At 48.7% G+C, this 21,805-nt stretch overlaps 1 protein-coding gene across 2 annotated transcripts; it reads right to left on the bottom strand.

Annotated features, from left to right (window-relative positions):
• Window positions 1–2,077: 2,077 nt before the first annotated feature.
• On the bottom strand, window positions 2,078–4,704 carry DUSP1 (dual specificity phosphatase 1). Of its 2 annotated transcripts, XM_058815227.1 has the most exons (4): window positions 4,250–4,704; window positions 3,987–4,135; window positions 3,650–3,869; window positions 2,078–3,145 (listed from the first exon to the last, which is right to left on the bottom strand). In XM_058815227.1, the coding sequence occupies exons 1-4, from the start codon at window positions 4,617–4,619 to the stop codon at window positions 2,775–2,777; spliced, it is 1,110 nt and encodes a 369-aa protein (XP_058671210.1). In that variant the 5' UTR covers window positions 4,620–4,704; the 3' UTR covers window positions 2,078–2,774. The 2 variants fall into 2 exon arrangements, with proteins under 2 accessions (XP_058671210.1, XP_058671209.1); XM_058815226.1 differs by having other exon boundaries at window positions 3,987–4,704.
• Window positions 4,705–21,805: the final 17,101 nt, after the last annotated feature.

The following is a 21,805-nucleotide window of genomic DNA, read 5'->3' as shown; positions in this document are numbered from 1 at the left end:
TGATCCCTCTCCCCTTCACACCAGGAGCAGTTTGGGATATGGGTGTGATCCCAGCCACAAAAAGCTCAATCCCATCCACTAAAACCCACAGGAGCCTGAGACTGGGCAGCGTCAGAGTCGGATTACAGGGGACAGCAGGAGGATCCCGATAAAGCCCTGGCAAAGGGCATCGAGTGCGAGAGCTGGAGGTGCCGCTGGTGCCTGGCAGGGCTCACAGCAGCTTTGTGCTGAAGCAGCTCTCTTTTGCACCCCTCTGTCAGGTGCCTGCTTAGGTTCCAAAAGCTGATCTGCTGCCAGGTAATGAGTTTTATTGTTCCAAGAAACACATAAACAAGCTCCCGCGGCTGTCAGGGAGCGGATTTCTGTTTGAATTGCGATTAACAGGCAGGATTTTTTTTTTATCAGTTGCATGGCCAGGGCTGCCAAGGTTGTATTTTTCCACTGAACAAGCTCTGCTTCGCTTTGAAGGTGAAAGTTTGTTCCACCCTTTACTGCAGGTGTAAGAAGGCTCACGTATTCAGAGGCAGCCTTGCATATTTAACCAGGACAGCAGTGGCAGGTTCGAGGTGCCAAGGGATTTTCCACGGACAAAGGGGTTTTGCAGGATTTACAGCACAGGTTTTGGGGAGGACATTCACTTTGAGGTTCAGGAAAATGTGAGTTTTCCAAGTTCACTTTTCAGTGCCCAGGGATGTCTCCTCTTTTAGCTGCTCCATTTTCCCCTCCCTCGGTGTCAGGTTGAAAGTCGGCGAGGGCTGACGCGCGGTGCTGACGACAGAGCTCCTGCTTGGAGGGGCAGCTCACATGGAAGAGCTTCAGAGGCAGCAGAGCCTCATCCCATCCTCCAAGGGCACCTTCCCCCAGGGGAACAGGCCTGGATTTCAGCACCATTAACACCCCAGGTAACTCGAAGGATAGCAATAGGAGTTTGGGGTGCTTTGCTCATCTTGCTGTGTGATGAGAGCACAGCTGCTTTGTGCTCACAAAAACCTTCCCCTGTACAATCAAGATCACAGCTGCTTAAATCCCTTGATTTTACACTCACAACCTGGTGTGTGCCCCAGCAAAACCATTTTTGATGGGCCAAAAGTTGGATTTGACTCTGAATATCAGATATGCAGGAACTGTTGGCTCCCTTCTGGAGTGAGTATGAGACCCCAGAACCCTGCTGCTCCCTCAGCATCCCTCTCCCTGTTACCAGCACTACCCTGCCCAGGAAATCAAGCTTCCAGCTGCACCCCACAGCTTCCCTGGGGAGGGGATGTCACAGCAGGGATGCTGTGCTGCCCCACAGAGCCCATGAGAGGCGCAGATCTGCGCCAGGATCCCTTTGCTGCCCATCATCCTGCTCCTGCCCAGAGATGCTGCTGGAGCTCCCCTGCCTGGCTTTGGCTGTGCTTCATCAACTCTCCTCATTGCCTCAACAGAGACACCAGATCCAAGTCACTCTAGTGATAATCTCCAGCAGGAAAGAATTTATTTGGGTCTGGGTAATAAAATGGGTGAGTTGCTGGTTACCTGATCCCTTGTCATACCCTGATTTGTTTACAGAGATAGCCCCGCTAGCTAAATACCTCACTCCAGGCATCAGGGGCAATTTGAGTTGCAAAAAGGATTTAAGGAGGTGGGACAGAAAAAGCAAACACTCTGCGAGTTTGTGCCAAGCCTTAGAGATCTGTTACTAACAGGTTAATTTTTAGACTTAACCTTTCAAGCATTAGAAGTAAACAAGGAATAAGGAAGCCTATTCCTCCTTCTTAGGAGAAGGACTATTTTGAATTCAGTGTAGCCCAGTGCCCAAGTCTCAGCTGGTTCTAACTGTTACAGCCATCAGGGCAGCCACATCCACTCCCAGCTGAGAAGCCAGCCCTGGCTCCCTGCCACTGCACACAATTACATGGGGACAAAGAAAAGCTCAGGTTAAGAACCTGCAGTAGTTTCTAGTCAATTATGGTGCTTAAACCCATTTTTCTCAGTCAAGACCCGAGGCCAGAAGAGTTGAAAATTACAGCTCTTGACCCTGGAGGTTCACGTGAGTTTTGGGATTGTGAAATGCAGTATTTTAAAGACTATATAATCCAGATGAATAGAAATATCATAATTTATTCCGTTTGGTATAAAAAAAGTTATAATCATGTAACAAAACTATGTCTTCATAAGAAGAAATATATTATTTCACATCATAAATAAATCAGCAAACATACAACCCTTGGCAACTCAAAAAAAAAGCACTCGCCTGGTGCTTTCATGTCAGTGCTTGGGAAACAAGAAGAGCTGACAGATATACACACACAGGATTATTGTACCAAAAAATACTGAGGTATTTGGTTTCTCTAGAACTGAAACTTTACGTTTATGAAGGAAAAAAAAAAAAAAAAAAAAAAAAACAAAAAACCCAACAACAATGCACTAATGTAAAAATAAATAAATAGGACTGTCATATAAAAGGGGACAGCATCAGTGTTGCTCAAAGTGTCCAGGAATGGGAATACTGGTGAGCATGCTACTAAACATGGAGCAGGCTTGGGACAGACAGAAGACAAGGAGGGACAGCTCAGGAAGAGCCAATGTCCTTTGATCTCTGTGCAGACATCCAGACATTTGTTGAGAAGTCAGAAACACCTGGTTTCTCTGGCACTGGGCGAGCTCCTCTCCATGGACACCGTTCTGGGGTGCACCAACAGCTCCCCACAAAACACGAGTGACACTGTCCCTGTCCTTATTGCACTTGAGACAGCAAGTCTGAGTCCTGGCCACGTTCTTCAGCTGCTTCTTCAGCAGCTCGGGGAAGTAGTGATGGGGCTCTGAAGGTAGTTTAGAGCACTGGACGTGGTGTGGACCGGGATGGAGACGGGGAAGTTGAAGACGGTGGTGGTGGAGGCCCCTCTGTCCAGCACTGACATGGCAGGGCTCCCGGCCTCTGCTGAGCAGTTGGGGGCCAGCACCTGCGACTCAAACTGCAGCAGCTGCCCCATGAAGCTGAAATTTGGGGAGATGATGCTTCTCCTCTGCTTGACAAACTCGAAGGCTTCGTCCAGTTTGACTCTGTTGGTCCTCATGAGATAAGCAAGGCAGATGGTGGCTGAGCGGGAAATGCCAGCCTGGCAGTGCACAAAGACCCTTCCTCCCTCGCTCTTCACCGAGTCTGAAAGAATCAAAGCACCCAGTTAGCAAACAAGTCTCGCTGCTTCCAGAGGTGGGAAAAGCACAGGCTGCTGTTTTACATTTCTTTAATCCATCCCTTCCTTACCCTAATAGGCGCACCCGGAGCTTTTGAGACAAAGGGAGTCTTTGTCCCGAGGAAAGCAGCTATTTTCACTCTGGACTCCAATTCCAATTATACTAATAGCTCCTCCAGGTCGCTTTAGCAGTCTTGCAAGATTACTTTAATACTGATCCGCTTAAATTCACTCTTTTCTGCAAGACCAGCGCCTCTTGAATCAAGATTTCAAACAGCTTTAAGGAGCTAAGATTATGCCTGTGAATAGAATTAAACTAATGGAAATGTTCCCCGAGTTTATCTTCCCAGTGGAATGTTATCCCCCAATCTCAAGCGGAGATTTTACCGCGGAAGAAAACATGCCAAAAATTACTTCCCAGGGGACATTAACCCAGAAACAGCGCGGAATGCAAGCAAGAGCTCATTTACCGATGAAATCGATCGCCTCGTTGAACCAGGAGCTGATATCCGCCTTGTGGTTGTCCTCCACGGGGATACTTTTATACTGGTAGTGCCCCTCGAAGTGGTTGGGGCAGTTGGCCGAGACATTGATCAGCGCCGTGATGCCCAAAGCGTCCAGCATGTCCTTGCGGGAGGCGTGATAGGCGCTCCCCAAGTACAGGAACGGCAGGATTTCCACGGGCCCGCCCTGCCAACAGAGGAACAGCAGCGCTCAGCCCCGGCCGGTGCTGGGCGGCAGCGCCCGCTCCGCTCCCGTCCCCTCCCGTCCCGGCTCCCTCCGCTCCCGTCCCATCCCGGCGCTCACCTGGTCGTAGAGCGGGGTCCCGCAGGAGCTGCAGCCCGAGTCGGCGCTGCCGGGCGCGGGGCTGGCGCTCAGGGGCAGGCTGAGCCCGGCGGGGGCGGCCGGCTTGGTGCACAGCTCGGAGCAGGCGGACGCGAACGCTTCGTAACCTCCTGCGGGGGCAGAGCGGGGAGAGGGGCGCGGGGTGAGCGCCGCACGTTCGGGGGCACAGCGGGGCCGCCCGGCCCGGCCCGCCCGGCCCCTCCGGCGCCCGCGGCGCCACTCACCCTTGAGGAAGCAGATGCGGGCGCCGCGGGCCTCCCTGCAGAGGGTGCCGAGCGCCAGCAGCATGGTGCTGTCGCGCTTGGGCATTTCCAGGTCGGCGCTGCGCTCGTCCAGCAGCACCACGGTGTGGAAGAGCCCCTGGCGCAGGCGGCCGCGGAGCTCCTCGTTGGGCAGGACGTGCTCCAGAGCCAGGGCGCCCTTGGCGCGGCGCCGCACGATGGTGCTCAGGCGGACGTTGCAGGAGCCGCGGATGTGCGCGGCGTTGAAGGAGAAGAAGGAGCGGCAGTCGAGGACGAGGCACTGCGCGCCGCGCTCCTGCAGCAGCGCCCGCAGCGCCTCGCACTCCAGCGCGCACACCCGCAAGTTCACCATGGCCGGGCGGGATGGCCGGATGGATTGTTGGATGGTTGGGTGGAAGGGCAGGGCGGTGTGGCGGAGGTGCCGCTGTCCCCGCGTGTCCCGGTGTCCCGGTCGCGCTCGGCCGCTCCCGCGCTTATATCGGGGCCGCGCCGGCGGGAGCGGCGTTTTCTCAATGGGGCCGCGTCACGTGGTGCCCAAGGGGGCGGGGCTTGCCGCCGGCACGGGTGACGTCAACCTGGCCGCGCGCCAGCGCGGGCGCGCCCGGCCCCGCCGGCGTGACGTCATCCTTCGCTGGGCCGCCGGGAGCGCGCGGGCGCGGGGGCGCGCACAGGGGTGTGTGTGAACCCCATTGTACCCCTGAACACACCTGAACACGCGTGTGCACACGCGGCCGTACTACACACACCCCCCCGATATAAATAGATATAAAATATATTAAAATATATATGTACATATATATCTAAATATATAACAATGTAAAATTTTATAAAGATATAAAATAAAAATATACAGAAATATAATATATATTAAATATTTTAAAATATATATAAGTATATAAGAATATAAAATATATAAAGGTATAAAATCAACTAATATACCAATATATAATATATATTAATATATGTATATATGCATGTGTATAAACATATAAAATAAATAAATACACATAAATATAATATATATAAAAATATAAGTATATATACATATATATACACGTATATACATTTCTACATGTATATACATATACATACATTCACATATCTATGTCTATTTTAAAATATACATGTATGTATGTATGTATAGGTGTGTGTATATGTGCCTAGGTCAACATATATATGTGTGTATGTGTGGCTATATATTTATAAATATGTGTATATATTTCTGTATATATTTACAAATATGTGTATATATACACCTGTGTGCATGTGTAGGTGTGTATATATATCTGTATGGGGATATATATATATCTATACATATATATATCAGAGGAGGGGAGGAATATTCTGCTGCAGCACTGGCTGCTCCCTCCTTTCCCACAGAATTCAAGGCAAGCAGCAGCAGCAGCGTGGGGATGTCGAGCTTTGGATGAGGGTGTGATTATTCTCCTAAAATATATGTAAAAAGGAATGAGCATACACATCCATATATTTGTATTCATGCATAGGCATAGCTACATGTACAGACAAACCCACGCATAAATATATATGTGTACACATATATTTGTGTATATATTTATAATGTAAACACATATTTCAGAGTCGTTCCCGTCATGTTTCATTGAGATGGAAAAAAACCCCACAGCAGACCCATACAAAGTTCATTTTTCCCACTGACAACCCCCCAGGGGTGGGGGCTGCCCAGTAACCGGCAGGACACTGGTGGGAGCTCTCTTTTTTTCCCCCCTTTTCAGTGCATCAGCACTTCCCAAAAGTTTTCTTTCTTTTTCCGTGGATGACTGGCTTGCACCGAGCCACGGGTGTTTCTTACTCAGGGCTTCCAGTCAGCGCTGCTGCCACTTCCCCTGCTCTGTTCTGTGTGTCCCCTCCAGGTGTCCCCTCTGGGTGTCCCCTCCGGGTGTCCCCAGCCCTCTCTGCCCATCACCCCGTCCCACCCCAGCCCTTTCCCCCCAGCAATTCCTCCTCCCCTGCTCTGCCCAGCTGTTCCTTCCTCACCCCACTCTGCAGTTTTGTGTTTTCACTTCCCCCTTCCAGCTGCTCCTTTTGGAGGAGACCTCTGCACCCACCCAGGGCTCCTCTCCCCCTCCTGCCCCTCCAGGCTCCCCCTAATCACTCCTCACATTTTCTGTCTCCCCCATCCCTCCTCACATTTTCTGTCTCCCCCATCCCTCCTCACATTTTCTGTCTCCCACCCATCCCTCCTCACATTTTCTGTCTCCCCCCATCCCTCCTCACATTTTCTGTCTCCCCCATCCCTCCTCACATTTTCTGTCTCCTACCCATCCCTCCTCACATTTTCTGTCTCCCACCCATCCCTCCTCACATTTTCTGTCTCCCCCCATCCCTCCTCACATTTTCTGTCCCCCAATGTCCCCCAGGCTTTGAGCACCTCTGTGCCCGGCTGAGATCTCCAGGGTTTTCCAGGATCCCAAAGGGGTCCAGGAGGATGGGGATGGACAAGGGCAGGGGTGGGTGAGTGCCAGCTCTGGCTCACCCGCAGGATTGTCTCTGCTCTGCTGAGCACTGGCTTTTCCTGCCAGAACTGCAGCCTCAAAGTGAATCTGTTATTTCAACACGTTCCTTTAAAATAAACACAGGATTGCACTTTTCATTCCATTTATTTATTGTTGTTCTTTCAGCAGCGGGCTGGGAGCAGATTGTGGGAGGAACACTCACACACTTGGGTGCTGGGAAATGACTCCTCTCCATCACAGCAGCCCCCAATGTCCCAGGGACCCCTCAGGACCCCTCAGCTGGGCAGGTGACACATGTCCCACCACAGGGACATCACCCCAGCTGTGCACCTCCAAAGATGTGACATCACTGTGACACCGAGCTCTGGTGACCTTGCACATCACTGTCCAACACCAGCCTGCCCAGGTTTCTGAGGAGAGGAACAGCAGGAATGGTCCATGAGGGATTTCTTGCCAACTCCTTGCAGCACAAGCCAGCACAGCAGATGGCCACAAGACAGGGCTGTGCTCATCATCTTTTCTGGAGGAAATGGACCTCAGAAACAAGCTTTCTGTGGGTCTGTACCCAGGAATTGCTGCATTTTCTCCTTTGGAGTGTGATGTGGGAACAATTTAAGGCATCTCCTGGCAGGAGCACGGGAGAGGCAAAGAGTGTGTCCAGCCACAATAGAGAACCCCTGTGGGATTAGGAACTGGGGACATCCTTAGAATAATGAAATCCCAGCATGGTTTGGGCTTGGAGGGAATAAAGAGCATCTATTCCACCCCATGCCTGGCTCACAGGTATCCCTGTGCCACTGACAGGTTTTTCTGTCCTTGTCCTAAACCCTTCTCAGTGTCACACAAATCTAAAAAACACAGATTTTTTTTTTTTTTTCCCAGGTCTGGCATCTTCAATTTTTCCCGACTTTAAAGAAATTTCCAGGCTTGCCACCTGCCCAGCCAAGGGACAATGCGCTCTCAATGACATCCACTTTTCTCATCGTGATGTTAACCAGCAGCACACAAATATTGAATGTGAGCCAGGGCAGGGATGACACCCCACGGAGGCCTTTGCACAAAGGGAATTTATCTCCACAACAATGATAATTGCTTTTCGATGCACTTATGTAACTGCGAGGCTTTGGAATCTGGTCTTGTTTATGCCCGGTGTAAATCAGGAAGAAAAAAATTCATCACATGTGGCAGTGTGTACTTAATCACTTGCAATCCTGGGCTGGCTATTTCCTTGCTTTATTTTTGTTTTCTTCTCTTAAATAAACCTGCCCTGAGAATGCAAGAAAGCAGAATACAAACCAGGTCTGAAGTGCCTTTTAGAAGCTCACACCGCCTTGAATGAGCTGCTAAAGGGTTCATTTTCCTGCCCTAACAAAAGCCAGGAAATACAAAATTAACCCCTTCCTCCCAAACAATCCCTGTCAGCGCCGGGGCCACGCTGCCTTTGTGAGGGCGAGAAAAGAAACACGAGCTTGGAGTGTGGGGGTGGGAGGTGACGCTTTCTGAGAGCAGATGGGACCCACTGCCATTATCCCGGGGCTTAAACACATCCCTGCTCCTCTGCCAGAACATGTCCGAGGACATGAGGACATGAGGACATGAGAGCATCAAGGGCTTCTTGGGAAAATGACTTCATGGATGATGGCACAGCTGAGTGTGGCTTTTTCTGTCCTGGCTCCTCCAGGGACCAGGGGTCTCCCAGTGCAGACTGGTTGATGATTTTTGGAGATTTCAGAGCTGGCAGAGAGCTTGGCTGTGCCTGACAGCGATGCCAGTTTGTGCCAGCCCGGTGACAAGTGACACAACCCCTGGCCTGGAAGGGCCCATTGCACAAAGCCCTCACCCAGCCCCACTGGTTATTCAGGCTTTTTAACCAGTCACCCATGGCCAGAATCAAATGGAACCAGTCCAGAATTACAGCACCTCTGGAACAGACCCCAGCCTGGATCTCGCTGCCTTTCCAGTGTGAGCTTTGCCTGAATAAAGGTACGAAGGATCGAGCCCCAACACTTGAGACACTGGACAAAAATGCATGTGGGAACATTTGGAAACCCTGCTGGATGCATTTCTTCAGCATGTGTAACATTTTCTCTGAATTCAGTTTCACAACCCAGCATTTCCTTTTGTAAATATTTGGACAGATTTTACAGAGGCACAGATTCATAAGAAACAGAAGGAAAAAGAAAGGAAAGATACATAGGGAGAGAGAGAAATAAAAAGAAGGAAGCAAGCGAGCAAGGGAGGAGGGAAGGACAGATGGAGAGAAAGAAAGAAAGAAAAAGAAAGGGAAACAAAAAAAGGATTCAGAGATGAAAGGTCACCATAAAGAGAACACAAACAATATAGAATTACCGATGACTCACACTGCAATGAAAACATTATTTTTTATGCATTTAGATCCTAAGATTTAACCCTTTGGCCGAGCTTAGACTGTCTAAAATCCTTCTTCTCAGAGCTGGTGAGAAGGGGGAATAGGGGGGCAGGAGGGTAAGTCCTAACAGCATTAAAGCAGCTCTGGGTGGAGGTCTCACATTTATTTCTGTGGGCCATGAGTGAAAAGAGTTGGTGTCAGAGCTTGGATATTTCAACTGGGGACACATCTGGACCCTGATGGATGTTGGGGAATATGGAAAAGCCCTTTCTCCCAGCCCTGCCTGGGGAAATCTCAGCTCCCTGCTCTGCTGGCTGCTCCCAGGGGCTGTGGGTGCCAGTCCTGCACAGAGAGAGCCCCAGTGGGCACTGCCTGGACTCTGGGCTCCTCACCACGAGCTGCTGGTGCTGCAGGCAGAGCTCCAAACACCCCAAAACCTGAGAATCCCACAGCTGCAGCTGGGCTTGGCCAGCACCTCTGCCAGCAGCCAGCACCTGAGACTCTGGACCTGTGTGTTCCCCTGTCCCAGCAGCCACCAACACTTGTCACAGCCTAAATCCAGGATTTGCAGTTGGACAGTGCCCCATCCCCATGTGTTGCTTTGTCACAGCCTAAATCCAGGATCTGCAGTTGGACAGTGCCCCATCCCCATGTGTTCCTTGGTCACAGCAGCCACCAAACCCTTGTCACAGCCTGAAACCCAGGATTTGCAGTGGGGCAGTGTCCCACCCCTGTGTGTTCCCTGTCCCAGCACTCACCAAACCCTTGTCACAGCCTGAATACAGGATTTTCAGCATGGACAGTGCTCCATCCCCATTCTGCAAGGCTCCACTCTGCGGGAGCAGCTCCACAAGGCAGAGGTTCTGCTTTCTCCTCAGTGACTCACAGAGCTGCCTGGGGCAAGTTGCTCAGAGCTGGTTTTAACATGATTACAGGCATTACAGAGCCAGCCTGGGATACCTGGATTTGATATTCAAAATCCTTAAATACCTGCCTGCAAAGGAAAATCTCTGGGAATTAGTGGCACTGATACACTTCACAGCTCTGGGATCAGCTTAGTGGGGCAAATGGTTTAGGCAATTTAATCTTCCATTTAATTGCCTCTATTAATCTGCTATGAATCATGCCTTGCACTAGGCATAAGGGTATTTATTCAATAAAATCCCTGTATTTGTAAAGTTCTCATACTTCAAGATGAAAGGCATTAGATACACAATAAAACACACTTATGGGAAATTATTCTTCCTATTGCTGGGACGGGTATTTTCTCAGTAACATCTCCCGATGGCTGGCAGGGCAAGGCAAGGAGGTTTCCGTGGGAGGAGGCTGAATTTGAATAGAAAACAAATGACGTAGCTCTCACCAAGGAGCAGGAGAGGCGTGTTCTCCTCCCCAGAACATGAGCCTCGCGTTTATTGCCCGTCAGGTGATGTCAGCGTTTTGTGGGCGCAGTGACTCTGTAAGAGCTTCAGATTCCCAGAACCATCCATCCTCATAAAGATTGAGATAAGAGCTGCTGAGGCACTGCCATTTCTTCTGTTCTCCTTATCTTTCCAGCGAGGTGAAGGCTTCATAAAGGCACGTGGCACAGGGGAGGCTGATGTTGAGCCTGGGATGGCTCTGCCCATTAACCCAGAACAGAACTGGAAGGGGTAGGGCTGGAGATTGGCATCTTTTCCCTGTCCTGGAGCCACCACAAACCTGTTCTCCACTGGTGGTAGCTTCCACCAGGGAAGGGTCTGTAAAGCCAGTGTGAGCAGCTGCTGTGAGAAAGAGTTTCATGTGCACACAAAACAACTTCTCCCAGCTCACAAATAGCTTTAGGTGGATAAAGCCAGCTCGGGATAATACAGGACTTTTAGGGCTGAAAGCTGAAGAAATGATGGAAAAATAATTTCTGTCTCCTCCTGAAGTCCTGTGCTAAGTGCAGGAATCAGGGGAGATCCTCCTGCTGTATTTTCACTGCTCATCTCTGCCACTTCTGCCACCTTTCAGGTTTAAATTTGTCCCACATCTAATGGCATTAAAAGGGGACAGAAATGGACGATGTAACAGCAAAGACAACTGGAAATTTTGCCTTTTATACTTTGCCTTTTTAAAAAATAATGTGATGTTTCTGTAATAAAAAAACCCACAATTCCTGCATTCCTGGACTATGGAGTAACTCAGTGTGGGGACCCAAGAGTGACCCTCCACGAGAGCACGACAAAAAGTAAAGAAACTCGTAGGGAAAGCAAGGCACAAAGAAATTCCAGTGGATATTACACTGCACATGCTCCAGCTGCGTCCCTTTGTTACTCTTGTTCCTTTTTCTGTGCCTTTTTAATCTTCCAACCTTTCCGTGCTTTTTTAGCCCGAGCTTCCAAGGTGTTTATAACCAGCTGTGGTGTTTAAACCATAACTGTTCAGAAACCCCCCGGTGTCAGTAAAGGCAGAGCTGCTTATTCATCCTGTGCCCTGCAGTTTGTGACAATGTTTGCAAAATGAATGACACGGTTCCCTCGTGTGATGGAGGGAGGTGGTGAGTGTGTGACAGCGGTCAGTGAAAACACAGCATTACTCACAGGGGAGAAGAACACTGGGCTGTTTGGGACATGAAAGCCTCGAGGCAGTGGAAAAAGCCGAGCTCTGGCCCCCGGCGCTGTTCGCAGGAGCACACAGGGGCAGGGTGAGTCACTCCCTGCCCCTCGAGGGGGACAGGGCTGAGGTGCAGCACAGGCACCTGCTGATCCCTTCCTTTGTCCCTGAACTGCGTCCTCACGGCCACTCCTGACCCTCCCTCCGTGCTCATGAGCCACTTGATAAAACACAGGGCTGAGCTGATGTAATGCCCTGCTGTGAGAGCTCCAGGTGAGCCCAGGTTCGTGCTGTCCTCTGAAGGGCTGCACAGAATGTTTCTTGGTGGGGATGGGTGAGGAGTGAGGTCACACAGCAGACTGGCTCACATGGATTTGCCCAAACATGGGATGTTTCTCCTGAGGGTGGCCACATGTGTGGACAGATGCCCTGTGGCTCTTAGAGCCTCTCTCCAGCTGTGATTTCACCTTGGCCACCGCTCAAAATCCAGAGCTGTGTTTAGAGAGAGGCCCAGCCCAAGGGATGCTCACATGAACACACTGCTGAGAGAGGGATTCTGACAGCTGCTGTGCTGTAAAGAACTCCATTCCCATTAAAATCCCAGAAAAGCCACCCAGAAAAGGATGAGGGGAGCCCTAAAATGGAAATGGTTTAAAACTGGGGGAGACTTTCCTTTGGGTGAGGCATCTCCTGGAGGGCATGAGCAGCCAGAGAGCCCCACAATGGTTCCAGCCCCACCTGGATCATCCCAGAATCACCTGGATGATCCTAAACTCACCTGGATCATCCCAGCATCACCTGGATGGTGCTAAACTCACCTGGATCATCCCAGCTTTACCTGGATAGTCCTAAACTCACCTGGATCATCCCAGAACCATCTAGATGGTCCTAACCTCGCTTGGATTATCCCAGCTTTATCTGGATGGTCATAAACTCACCGGGATGGTCCCAGCTTCACCTGGATGATCCCATCATCACCTGGATGGTCCTAACCTCACCTGGATGGTTCTAACCTCACCTGGATGGTCCTAACCTCACCTGGATCATCCCATCCTCACCTGGATGGTCCCAGCCTCACCTGGAGGGGGACCCTGGTTCTGGTGAGGCTGGCATTTAGAGAGGGAAGGCTGGAGATTCTCTCTGAATTTAAAACTGATCTCACCACTGAGAAGCACAGTGTCTCACGTGGAAATTGAGGATGAGAGTCCAAGTGTTTTCCCAAGGCCTGGCACAGTTGTTTCCTTATGTTTTTTATATATCTTACAGCCATCTCTGAGAATGCTCTAGTGTTATCAGGTCAATCAATAATTAACACTGCCATCACCCAGTTAATGGGTTGTCACAACCATAACCAGGCTGAAGAATAAACAAATTTGAATTGAATAACTGAATAAAATCACGGAATTCTGTTCAACACGCCAAAGAAAAAAAAAATCCTTATTCTGGATGTGTTTGAGCACATTTATTTGAACACAACCCCTGACTTGGACACACAGGATTTCAAAAATGTGTGAAATGTAAGCCAGGGGCTGAACTTCTCCATTTGGCCTCTGATCAATTTAATAATTCAAGGCATTTTCCCCTCTTTTTTTTCTGTCTGTCCAGTTTCAGGTTTGTCTCACGTGCCATGTCCACCAGTGGGATGTGCCTCATGGATCAGCAGTCACTTTTGTTTCTTCTTCATTTTATTTTTCTTGAAAAAGAGGAACAAGAAGTGAAAATAGCTGAAGGAGTGGGGCACATTCTCAGATGGTAAATACAAGAGGAGCATGAATCATCCCCTTATAGAAATGACGAGAAAGGATGAAAAAGGTAACGGTTTGGGAGAAGGAAGTTATGTTCTACATGGCTGATTCAGCTCTCTGGAGTGAAAATGAATCATCAGAATATTTAAATCATATTACCAGTATTAACAAACACAAAACCCCCAAGCTCAGGAAACCTTTGTTATGAAACAAATGTGATAACAGGCGAGAGAAGAACAAAGGAGCGCTCGCTAAACCCCGCGCTCGGCCCTGCTGCTTGTCCCAGCCCACAGAACTCGGAAAATCAGAGTGTGCTGCTATTGCCATCACGATGCCCCGCTCACAGCAGAGCCCTGAGGAGCCTCACAGCCCCAAACCCTTCAGAAAAAACCGCACAGATTGTCCTGTCCTTCCAGAGCTTTTACACTGGGGCAGCGACACGGAGTTTTCACAGTGAAGGAATGAGCCAGTGGAGGGTGCAGGGTGATTCTGCTGTGGAGGGTGCAAGGTGATTCTGCAGGGTAATTAATCCCTCCTGAGGAAGGGTTCACTGCTCCTGAGCAGCACTCAGTGAGTGGATGACACAGACAGCAGCTCCCACACTGAGCAGGAGGTTTGACACCCGAGCTCCTCTTATCTCCCCGAACCCCAGCCCAGGTGACAGCGTTAATGAAGCTGTAACACATCAGATTTCAGGCAGGCTCCAGGTGGAGATAACAGAAAGGTCAGAGGATGGGTTTAAATCCCTTTGTTTTCCTCCAGGCTGGCTCAGCCTATCTTGGCTGGGACATAAAGTGACCCACGTGTCTGGGGATGTTTTCTTTGCCAGTACCAGGATATATCACAGCAGAGGCAGCAAAGCAAACCACAGGACTCCTTTACATAATGACTTGCAAAGGTTTTCTAGTGAGATATCTTGTTCAGAGAAAAGTACATTTGTGTATTCCGTAAACGTTTGTCGCATTTGAATTTCTCAATACCAAAAGAAATGTGGCTGTTCAACAGCTGCAATCCTCAGAGGGATCCAGATGAGGTAGAAACCCATCTCTAACTGATTTCTGGTTTGTTTTTTAGTCTCAATCTTGTAGCTTCTTTCTCAAATCTCCAATTTTATCTTTCAACACTGACACCAAGGAACAAAAACTTTCATTCTCTGCCGGCGAGCAAGAACCCTAAGGAAGATTAGCCAAAAAATCCTGGGCAGCTATTTTTAACAAAAAAAACTTTTGACTAAAGGAATGTATATTCCTGAAGCAAACATGGAGAGCAAAGGCAGAAAGGGAGACAGACAGGCAGGGAGACAAACGCTGCTCCACAGAGGAGCCTCTGAAACATCTGGAATGTTGCAGTGAAAGGTTATTTACCAGGAACGTCAGCCAGGCCCAGTGCAGATGGTTCTCATTAGGCTGAGATCAAGAGACCAGCAAGGCTAAAAATATGTGTTTGCTTTTTTAGAAACAGGACTTGGTTTTCTTTGCTTCAAAAATAATAATCACCCTTACGCAACTGCTGTAACTTAGAAGTGTTTTCTTGGAATATTGTTTGGCACGGTGGTTGGGATGCAGACTCTGCCATTGCCATTACTCACACAGCCCTTCCCCCTGAGGCTTTGGTGATGTAGCTTTTACTTAGAAACAGGAGGATGGCACATTACGCCGAAAAACGATGACTTTTGTTTATAAAGTAACAAAATATCTGGATTTCTGCTCTGGGCCAGGCTCTTGCCTGGAGTGAATGTGTGCAGCTTCCCTGGAATCCAGTGGAGCATTGGATGGAGTCAATTTTGGGGCCACTGGCAACAGCCCGTTCCATGCCAAGCACTGCACCTGGGGCAGGCTGGGAGTCCTCATGGTTTTCTTGGGAACCTGTTTGGAAAGAGTTGGTCAGAATCAATGGGAAAAACTCGAGTTACATCAGGCTCAGTGAGGAGGAGAGCAGGACTGCAGCTCCAGGGGGAGATGAGAGGTTCTGATTTCTGCTGACATGGTTTGTGAGGCCACGTTTCTCCCCAGAAATCCTCTGTCCTGCAGGCACTGGGGACTCCAGTGAGACAAGCATTGCTTATCTTGCGTTACCCATCACAACACATTCAGTGTTGGAAGCTCTGACTGCCAGCCAGCAGAGCAGGAGAGAGGGAAATATTCCACAGGGAATGGTCAGAGCTTCTCAATGGGCTTCTGCAGCTTCCATTCAGATTTTGAAACAATGGGAAAGGAAGGGAAAGGAAAAGAAGGGAAGGGGAAATGGGAATGTGGGCTAATGAACAATTCTTAACTAAAAGATTTGAGCTCGCAGTGGAAATACCAAAGGAAATTGTTCACATCTTTCTGATAGACCCAAATTGAATAAACAGGTTTTGGAAGAATGCCTTTGATGAAATGGTTCCCACTGCCATGGGTTGTCCAGTTCCAAAGCAGAAGAAAGGCACAGGGCCTAATGGAACCTGTTACCAAATCCACTATTTTTGCTTGGGAAATGGAATTTGGGATGACACAGACTTAAATTTTGAGCCTGGGTACAGCAAGGTAGTGTGAGCAGCAGCAGAAGTGATCAGATGATAGATGAGTGCACTCTGTCACTTAGCTTTGAATCACTTCCTTTTCTCAGTTTGTTTTCTTGCGGTCAGTACTGCCAGAAAAAATAACATTTTGAAGGGGAAAAGTGTGATCACTGCTTCTCTCATGGGATTCAGTTTGTGAAGGATGATTTCTCAGAGAGCCTGGCTGCAGTGGGAGATGCTGTGAGGTCTGTCCTCCAGGGCATGAGATGTACAAAAATGACTTTGTGGGTGTTTATTAGAGTTTTTGGGGTTTGGGCTTTTTTCTGAGCAGGGAAGTGGAAAAAACACCCCTGGTGTCTTTCTGCCAGTGAAGAACAGTTCAAGCAAGGAGAGCAGAGAATCTCTTGTCTCCTTTGGAAAACAGGAACAAAAAGCAATGGGTAGAAATTGATACACCTGAACACGAGGAAGAATTTTCTCCTGCCCAGCCCTGATCAGAGAGCAGAGAGGGGATGGAGCCTCCCTCACTGAGGATATTCCAGAATTTTCTGGACGCAATCCTGTGCCCTGGGACGGCCGTGATGGAGCAGGGAGGTGGCCCCAGTGACCCTCTGTGGTCCCTTCCAGGCTGGGATTTCTGTGAAATACCAGATTTCTGTGAAATGCCAGATTTCTGTGAAATGCCAGAGCCTCAGCAGGCACAACAGGGGAATGTGCCCCTGCCTGGGCTGCATCTCCTGGGAGAGGAGCACTGGGATGTGCAGGGATGGCTTCTGTCACCTCCCAGCAGCACCAAACTCACCTCAGGACAAGAACAGAAGCAGATGCAAAACAGGTGAAAGTCAGCGCTAGGAGCGTGGTCAGAATGAGCAAACAATCCCTGAAGTATTCAGTGACAAATTCCACTCTCATACACTGAACTATTCTTTTTTACTTTTTTTTTTTTTTTTTTTGAGCCCAGCACGGAGCATTTCTTGAAATAACATCAGCCCCCTGTCCAGGGCTGTGCTCTGCTCAGCAGGGCTGTCAGCTTGGCAAGTGGGCGACCTTCTGTGTAATGTATAATTCAAGTATCCAATACACAGATGATTGCAGCAGAGGCAGAGAACATGCAAATTATGTCCCACATCCTGCTGTTAGTCATCCTCAGGGGGGGAGCTCACCCCTCCAGAGCCAGGATCCCAGAACACACTGTATGTTTGTTAATCCTCGCTTTTTAAAGTGTTTCGACAGCAGCAGCAACCTCCCAGACCTCCTCTTGAAAATGACTGTAACCTAAAACTCCTGGAGTAAAAGACTCAGTCCTTTCCCCAAAAATAGCAAAGAAATTATCCATATTTCGTTTCACTGCTGCAGAACAGTTAGAGGTATTAATTTAAAAAAATGATAGCAAATTACATGGAATCTTTCATCAGAGGGGATCAAAGCACTTTGCATATTAATTACATTTCAGAATAAGTCTCTGAGCTAAGCTTTATTACAGGAGATAGTGAGTTTTAGGATTCATCTGGGTGAGAGGAAATCAGGACACCTGGGATTTACTGCCTGTGACGTGCTGCCCAACCTTCCTTCAGATCCTCTGTGCCTCAGTTTCTCTGTCTGGAGGAGAACAATGGTTATATTTAACTTTGTTTTCAAAGGCTGAGGAAGAAAATCCTCTGGCACAAGTGATGTCTGAGAGTTTACGTGGTGTGACCATGTTCACAGGGGTCTGAGGATGAGGGAAGAGACGAGGATCTGACTCGATGTTTCAGAAGGCTGATTTATTATTTTATGATATATATTACATTAAAACTATACCAAAAGAATAGAGGAGAGGATTTCATCAGAAGGCTGGCCAAGAATAGAATAGCAAAGAATGATAACAAAGGTTTGTGGCTCAGCTCTCTGTCCGAGCCAGCTGACTGTGATTGGCCATTAATTAGAAACATCCAACATGGGCCAATCACAGATGCACCTGTTGCATTCCACAGCAGCAGATAATCAATGTTTACATTTTGTTCTTGAGGCCTCTCAGCTTCTCAGGGGGAAAAATCCTAAGGAAAGGGTTTTCTATAAAAGATGTCTGCGACAACAAGGCAATTCCAGCCCCAGAGCTGCAGGAAGGGAGGTGGAGTGACAGATGTACCCAGTGGAGTCCTAAAGCTGCTCTATCTGCCATGAAATTTCCCACTGGGGCTTCCTTGGAGGTGCCAGGATCTCTCCTTCCCCCTTGCTCTGTCAAATATCCTGAAGGCACCACAGGGACCACCCTCACAGCCCCCACAGCCTGAGCCCCTCCTGGCTTGGGAGCTGCCACTTCCACTGTCACTTTCTAGGAGATAACCTTCTGTTTCTGTCTGACAGCTCAGCGCAGCCTAAGGATGAGATCATCCACGTTTTCAGGGGCTGTCAACAGGAAATGGGGAGCAAAGCTCCTCTAAAATTTCAGCTTTCCTTTGAGAAGGATCTCCAGGCTTCATTGTTGCTCTGCTTGTGCTCTGTGTGCTTGAGAAACCTTCCTAGAAGAGACCAAAGGGACAAATCCTGCTCATTTCTTAGAGGATCTGGGACAAAATAATTCGTGAGAATGAATCTAGAGTCACGTTCTAGCAATAATGACATGAAAAATCATCTCATTTTACAACACTGGTAATCAGCAGCTTGTGAAAGAAGAATCAAGAGCAAATACCTTGAACAAAGGTTATTTTCCTCTGCCCATACTTTAAATAGGTCATATGGAATGGTAGATGTGACTGAGTGGCTGCATGTCATGGGACCAAAGATGATAAAATGATGAGAATCAGCAGCAATAAAGCAGCCTAAGAGGGAGAGGATGGGCCAGGCAGCATTTGGTTCCTCCTTATCAAACATGTCAAGAATAACCAAAACAAACATTGAGCCCAACCTGGGGTGAGTACAGGATTAGATAGGAGGGTTCAGAAGGTTATTGTGATCCCAGATCATGGCAAATACCAACTTCCCTTTGGACTTTGGCAGAAGAGATGCTTTAGAGTGCTGCCTGTGTGCCCTGAGAGGTGCTGGACTCTGCTCTCACACAAAGTCCGAGTGTGGGGGGAGACCTGTCCTGCTGCTGCCAAATCCTGTTTATCTTGCTTAATCATTGACTGGAATTCCAGTTGGTGCTGCCTGCAGTGGCAAAGGAGGGGATCCTGTGGACAAGCCAGGGCACTGGGATGGGGTTTGTTCCCTTACAAAGGAACTGGGATGGGGTTTGATCTCTTACAAAGGAACTGGGATGGGGTTTGTTCTGTTAGAAAGCAACTGGGATGGGGTTTGATCTCTTAGAAGAGCACTAGGATGGGGTTTGTTTGCTTACAAAGGAACTGGGATGGGGTTTGTTCTGTTAGAAAGCAACTGGGATGGGGTTTGATCTCTTAGAAGAGCACTAGGATGGGGTTTGTTTGCTTACAAAGGAACTGGGATGGGGTTTGATCTCTTAGAAGAGCACTAGGATGGGGTTTGTTTGCTTACAAAGGAACTGGGATTGGGTTTGTTCCCTTAGAAGGGCACTGGGATGGGGTTTGTTGTCTTAGAAAGGAATTGGGATGGGGTTTGTTCTCTTAGAAAGGCTCTGGGGTGGGGTTTGTTCCTTTACAAAGGCTCTGGGATGGGGTTTATTGCTTAGAAAGGCTCTGGGATGGGGTTTGATCTCTTAGAAGGGCACTGGGATGGGGTTTGATCTCTTAGAAAGGCGCTGGGATGGGGTTTGTGTCTTTACAAAGGCTCTGGGATGGGGTTTGATCTCTTAGAAAGGCACTGGGATGGGGTTTGTTCTCTTAGAAGGGCACTGGGATGGGGTTTGTGTCTTTACAAAGGCTCTGGGATGGGGTTTGTTCTCTTAGAAGGGCACTGGGATGGGGTTTGTTCTCTTAGAAGGGCACTGGGATGGGTTTTGTTCCTTTACAAAGGCTCTGGGATGGGGTTTGATCTCTTAGAAAGGCGCTGGGATGGGGTTTGTTCTCTAGAATGGCCTGTGCAGCACCCAGGAGGAAGGGGACCCCAGCAGGTCCCATTGTCCTGGGAAGAGCAGAGTCAGTGGCAGCTGAGGGACTGGAAGGAGAGTGTTCTGGGGTGAGCCCAGACCTTTTGCAATCAATCCAGTGCTCCCCACGGGGCTGCCCTTCCTCTTTCCTACGTGGCACTGCCACAACAGGAAAGGCACCAGCGTCACCATGGATGTGCTCCTGTCCCCATTCAGCACTTGGCACAGAGCTGCACAGCTGGGACAGGTGATTTCTGCAAATTCACAAAGAAAACCTTGGCACAGTGCTCTGGCAGAGTCCCAGTGCCCACTGGAAGCAAACAGATCCACTCACTGACCCCCATTTCTTCCCTTGGCTCATCCTCATGCAACCAAAGCACAACAGGAGCAGAAAAGGAAAGTCCTGGAGGTTCCTGGGCTGCCACTGTCACCAGCGCCAGCACTTGCCAGAGCTGTTCTGAGATTTGGCTTGCTAATGTCTGAGGAGTTGAGATGAGAACGATTATGGAAATGAGAGACAGAAGTCTGGGACAAATGCTGCTGGATTGCTTCTTGTGGGGCATGTTCTCATCTGCAGCCCTTTGTAATTGCAAAAACTGGTGCCTTGCAGGTACCTGGAAGGGACTGGAGACAGACAGATGCATCTCCTCATCAGCAAGTCTGTCTTGATAGGCAGCCAGGATCCGAGAGCAGCGTGCATTATTTGCTATTATCATCATCAGCATCACCATCCCTAACCTCATTTCCCTGGGGATTTGACTCCAGTGGAAATGCATGAAGGGCTGTCCTGGGCTTTATGCTGTGTTTACCAACCATGCTGCCACACAAGCCCTTCCATGGAACACTGTGCCTAAGGAATGGGTCACACGTGCCCAAAGCCCCCTGAATGCTGCTGGTTTTTATTGCCAGCTGCATTTGAGAGAGCAAAACACTGGGAGTGCTGAGACAAACACCTGCAGAGGCTGCCTGGCTCCCCTCAGACAGCAGCTCCAGGGGAGGAAAGCAGGACAGCACAAAACCAGTAGCAACGAGCAGGAGTTGCTGTGTTTGTGCCAAAACAGAACGCTGAACCTGAGCTCTCTGCACATTGCATGTGCAGGAACATGATGTCAACAACTCCGTGCTGCAACAGGAAACAGAAGATAAGACTTGCTGAAGCTTCAGCTCTTCCTGAGAACTGACCTGCCACTGTTTTCGTGTATGCTGTGCTTTACAAAGCCAAGGTTACCAACACAAATAAGCTTTTTTGGCAACTTCAGCTTTATTTTTATTTCCCAAACAGTTTTAGGTGACTGCCAGTATGTCTTTATTTCTGAATACTGGCCTAATTTTGAGAAAGAAGTGTGTATACAAATGCTGCTCCATCTGCAGTTTGGGCTGTACAGCCAGAGTGTGGAATTTCTTGACTGGATGACAAAGAGGAATAAAAAAACAAAATGAAAAATGATGTGCTAGTCATAATTACCAGGCATTCCAGAATATATTTCTGGAGAAGTTATTTGTCCTAAGGATTCATATGCCTGCTTTATAATTGCCAGATGACTATGCAAATATTAGCAGTGACATGACAACAAATGACATCCCCCCACGTATGGAAATGAAGCGAAATCTAAATTTACGAGCCACTCATTTTCATTATTCATCTGAGCCTAATCACAAGCACTGGGAAATGTCACTGTAAAATCCAGTGAGGGGTTGGTTTTCTTTTTTTCTGAACTGAAAATCAGAGGGCTGTTTCTTTACTCTGACACCTCACTGAATTTAGCACCTGCTGCCCCTGGTGTGCACTCAGCCAGAATTTCAGAAGCTGAAATGAGTTTGTGGGGCACTGAGAGCACAGAGAGGGATGCTCCACGAGGAAAACTGCTCCT

Source organism: Ammospiza caudacuta, chromosome 16 (genome assembly GCF_027887145.1).
Source record: "Ammospiza caudacuta isolate bAmmCau1 chromosome 16, bAmmCau1.pri, whole genome shotgun sequence".
NCBI classification, from domain to species: domain Eukaryota; kingdom Metazoa; phylum Chordata; class Aves; order Passeriformes; family Passerellidae; genus Ammospiza; species Ammospiza caudacuta.
Note: the sequence above shows the minus strand (reverse complement) of the source record. Positions and strands in the feature narration are given on the sequence as shown.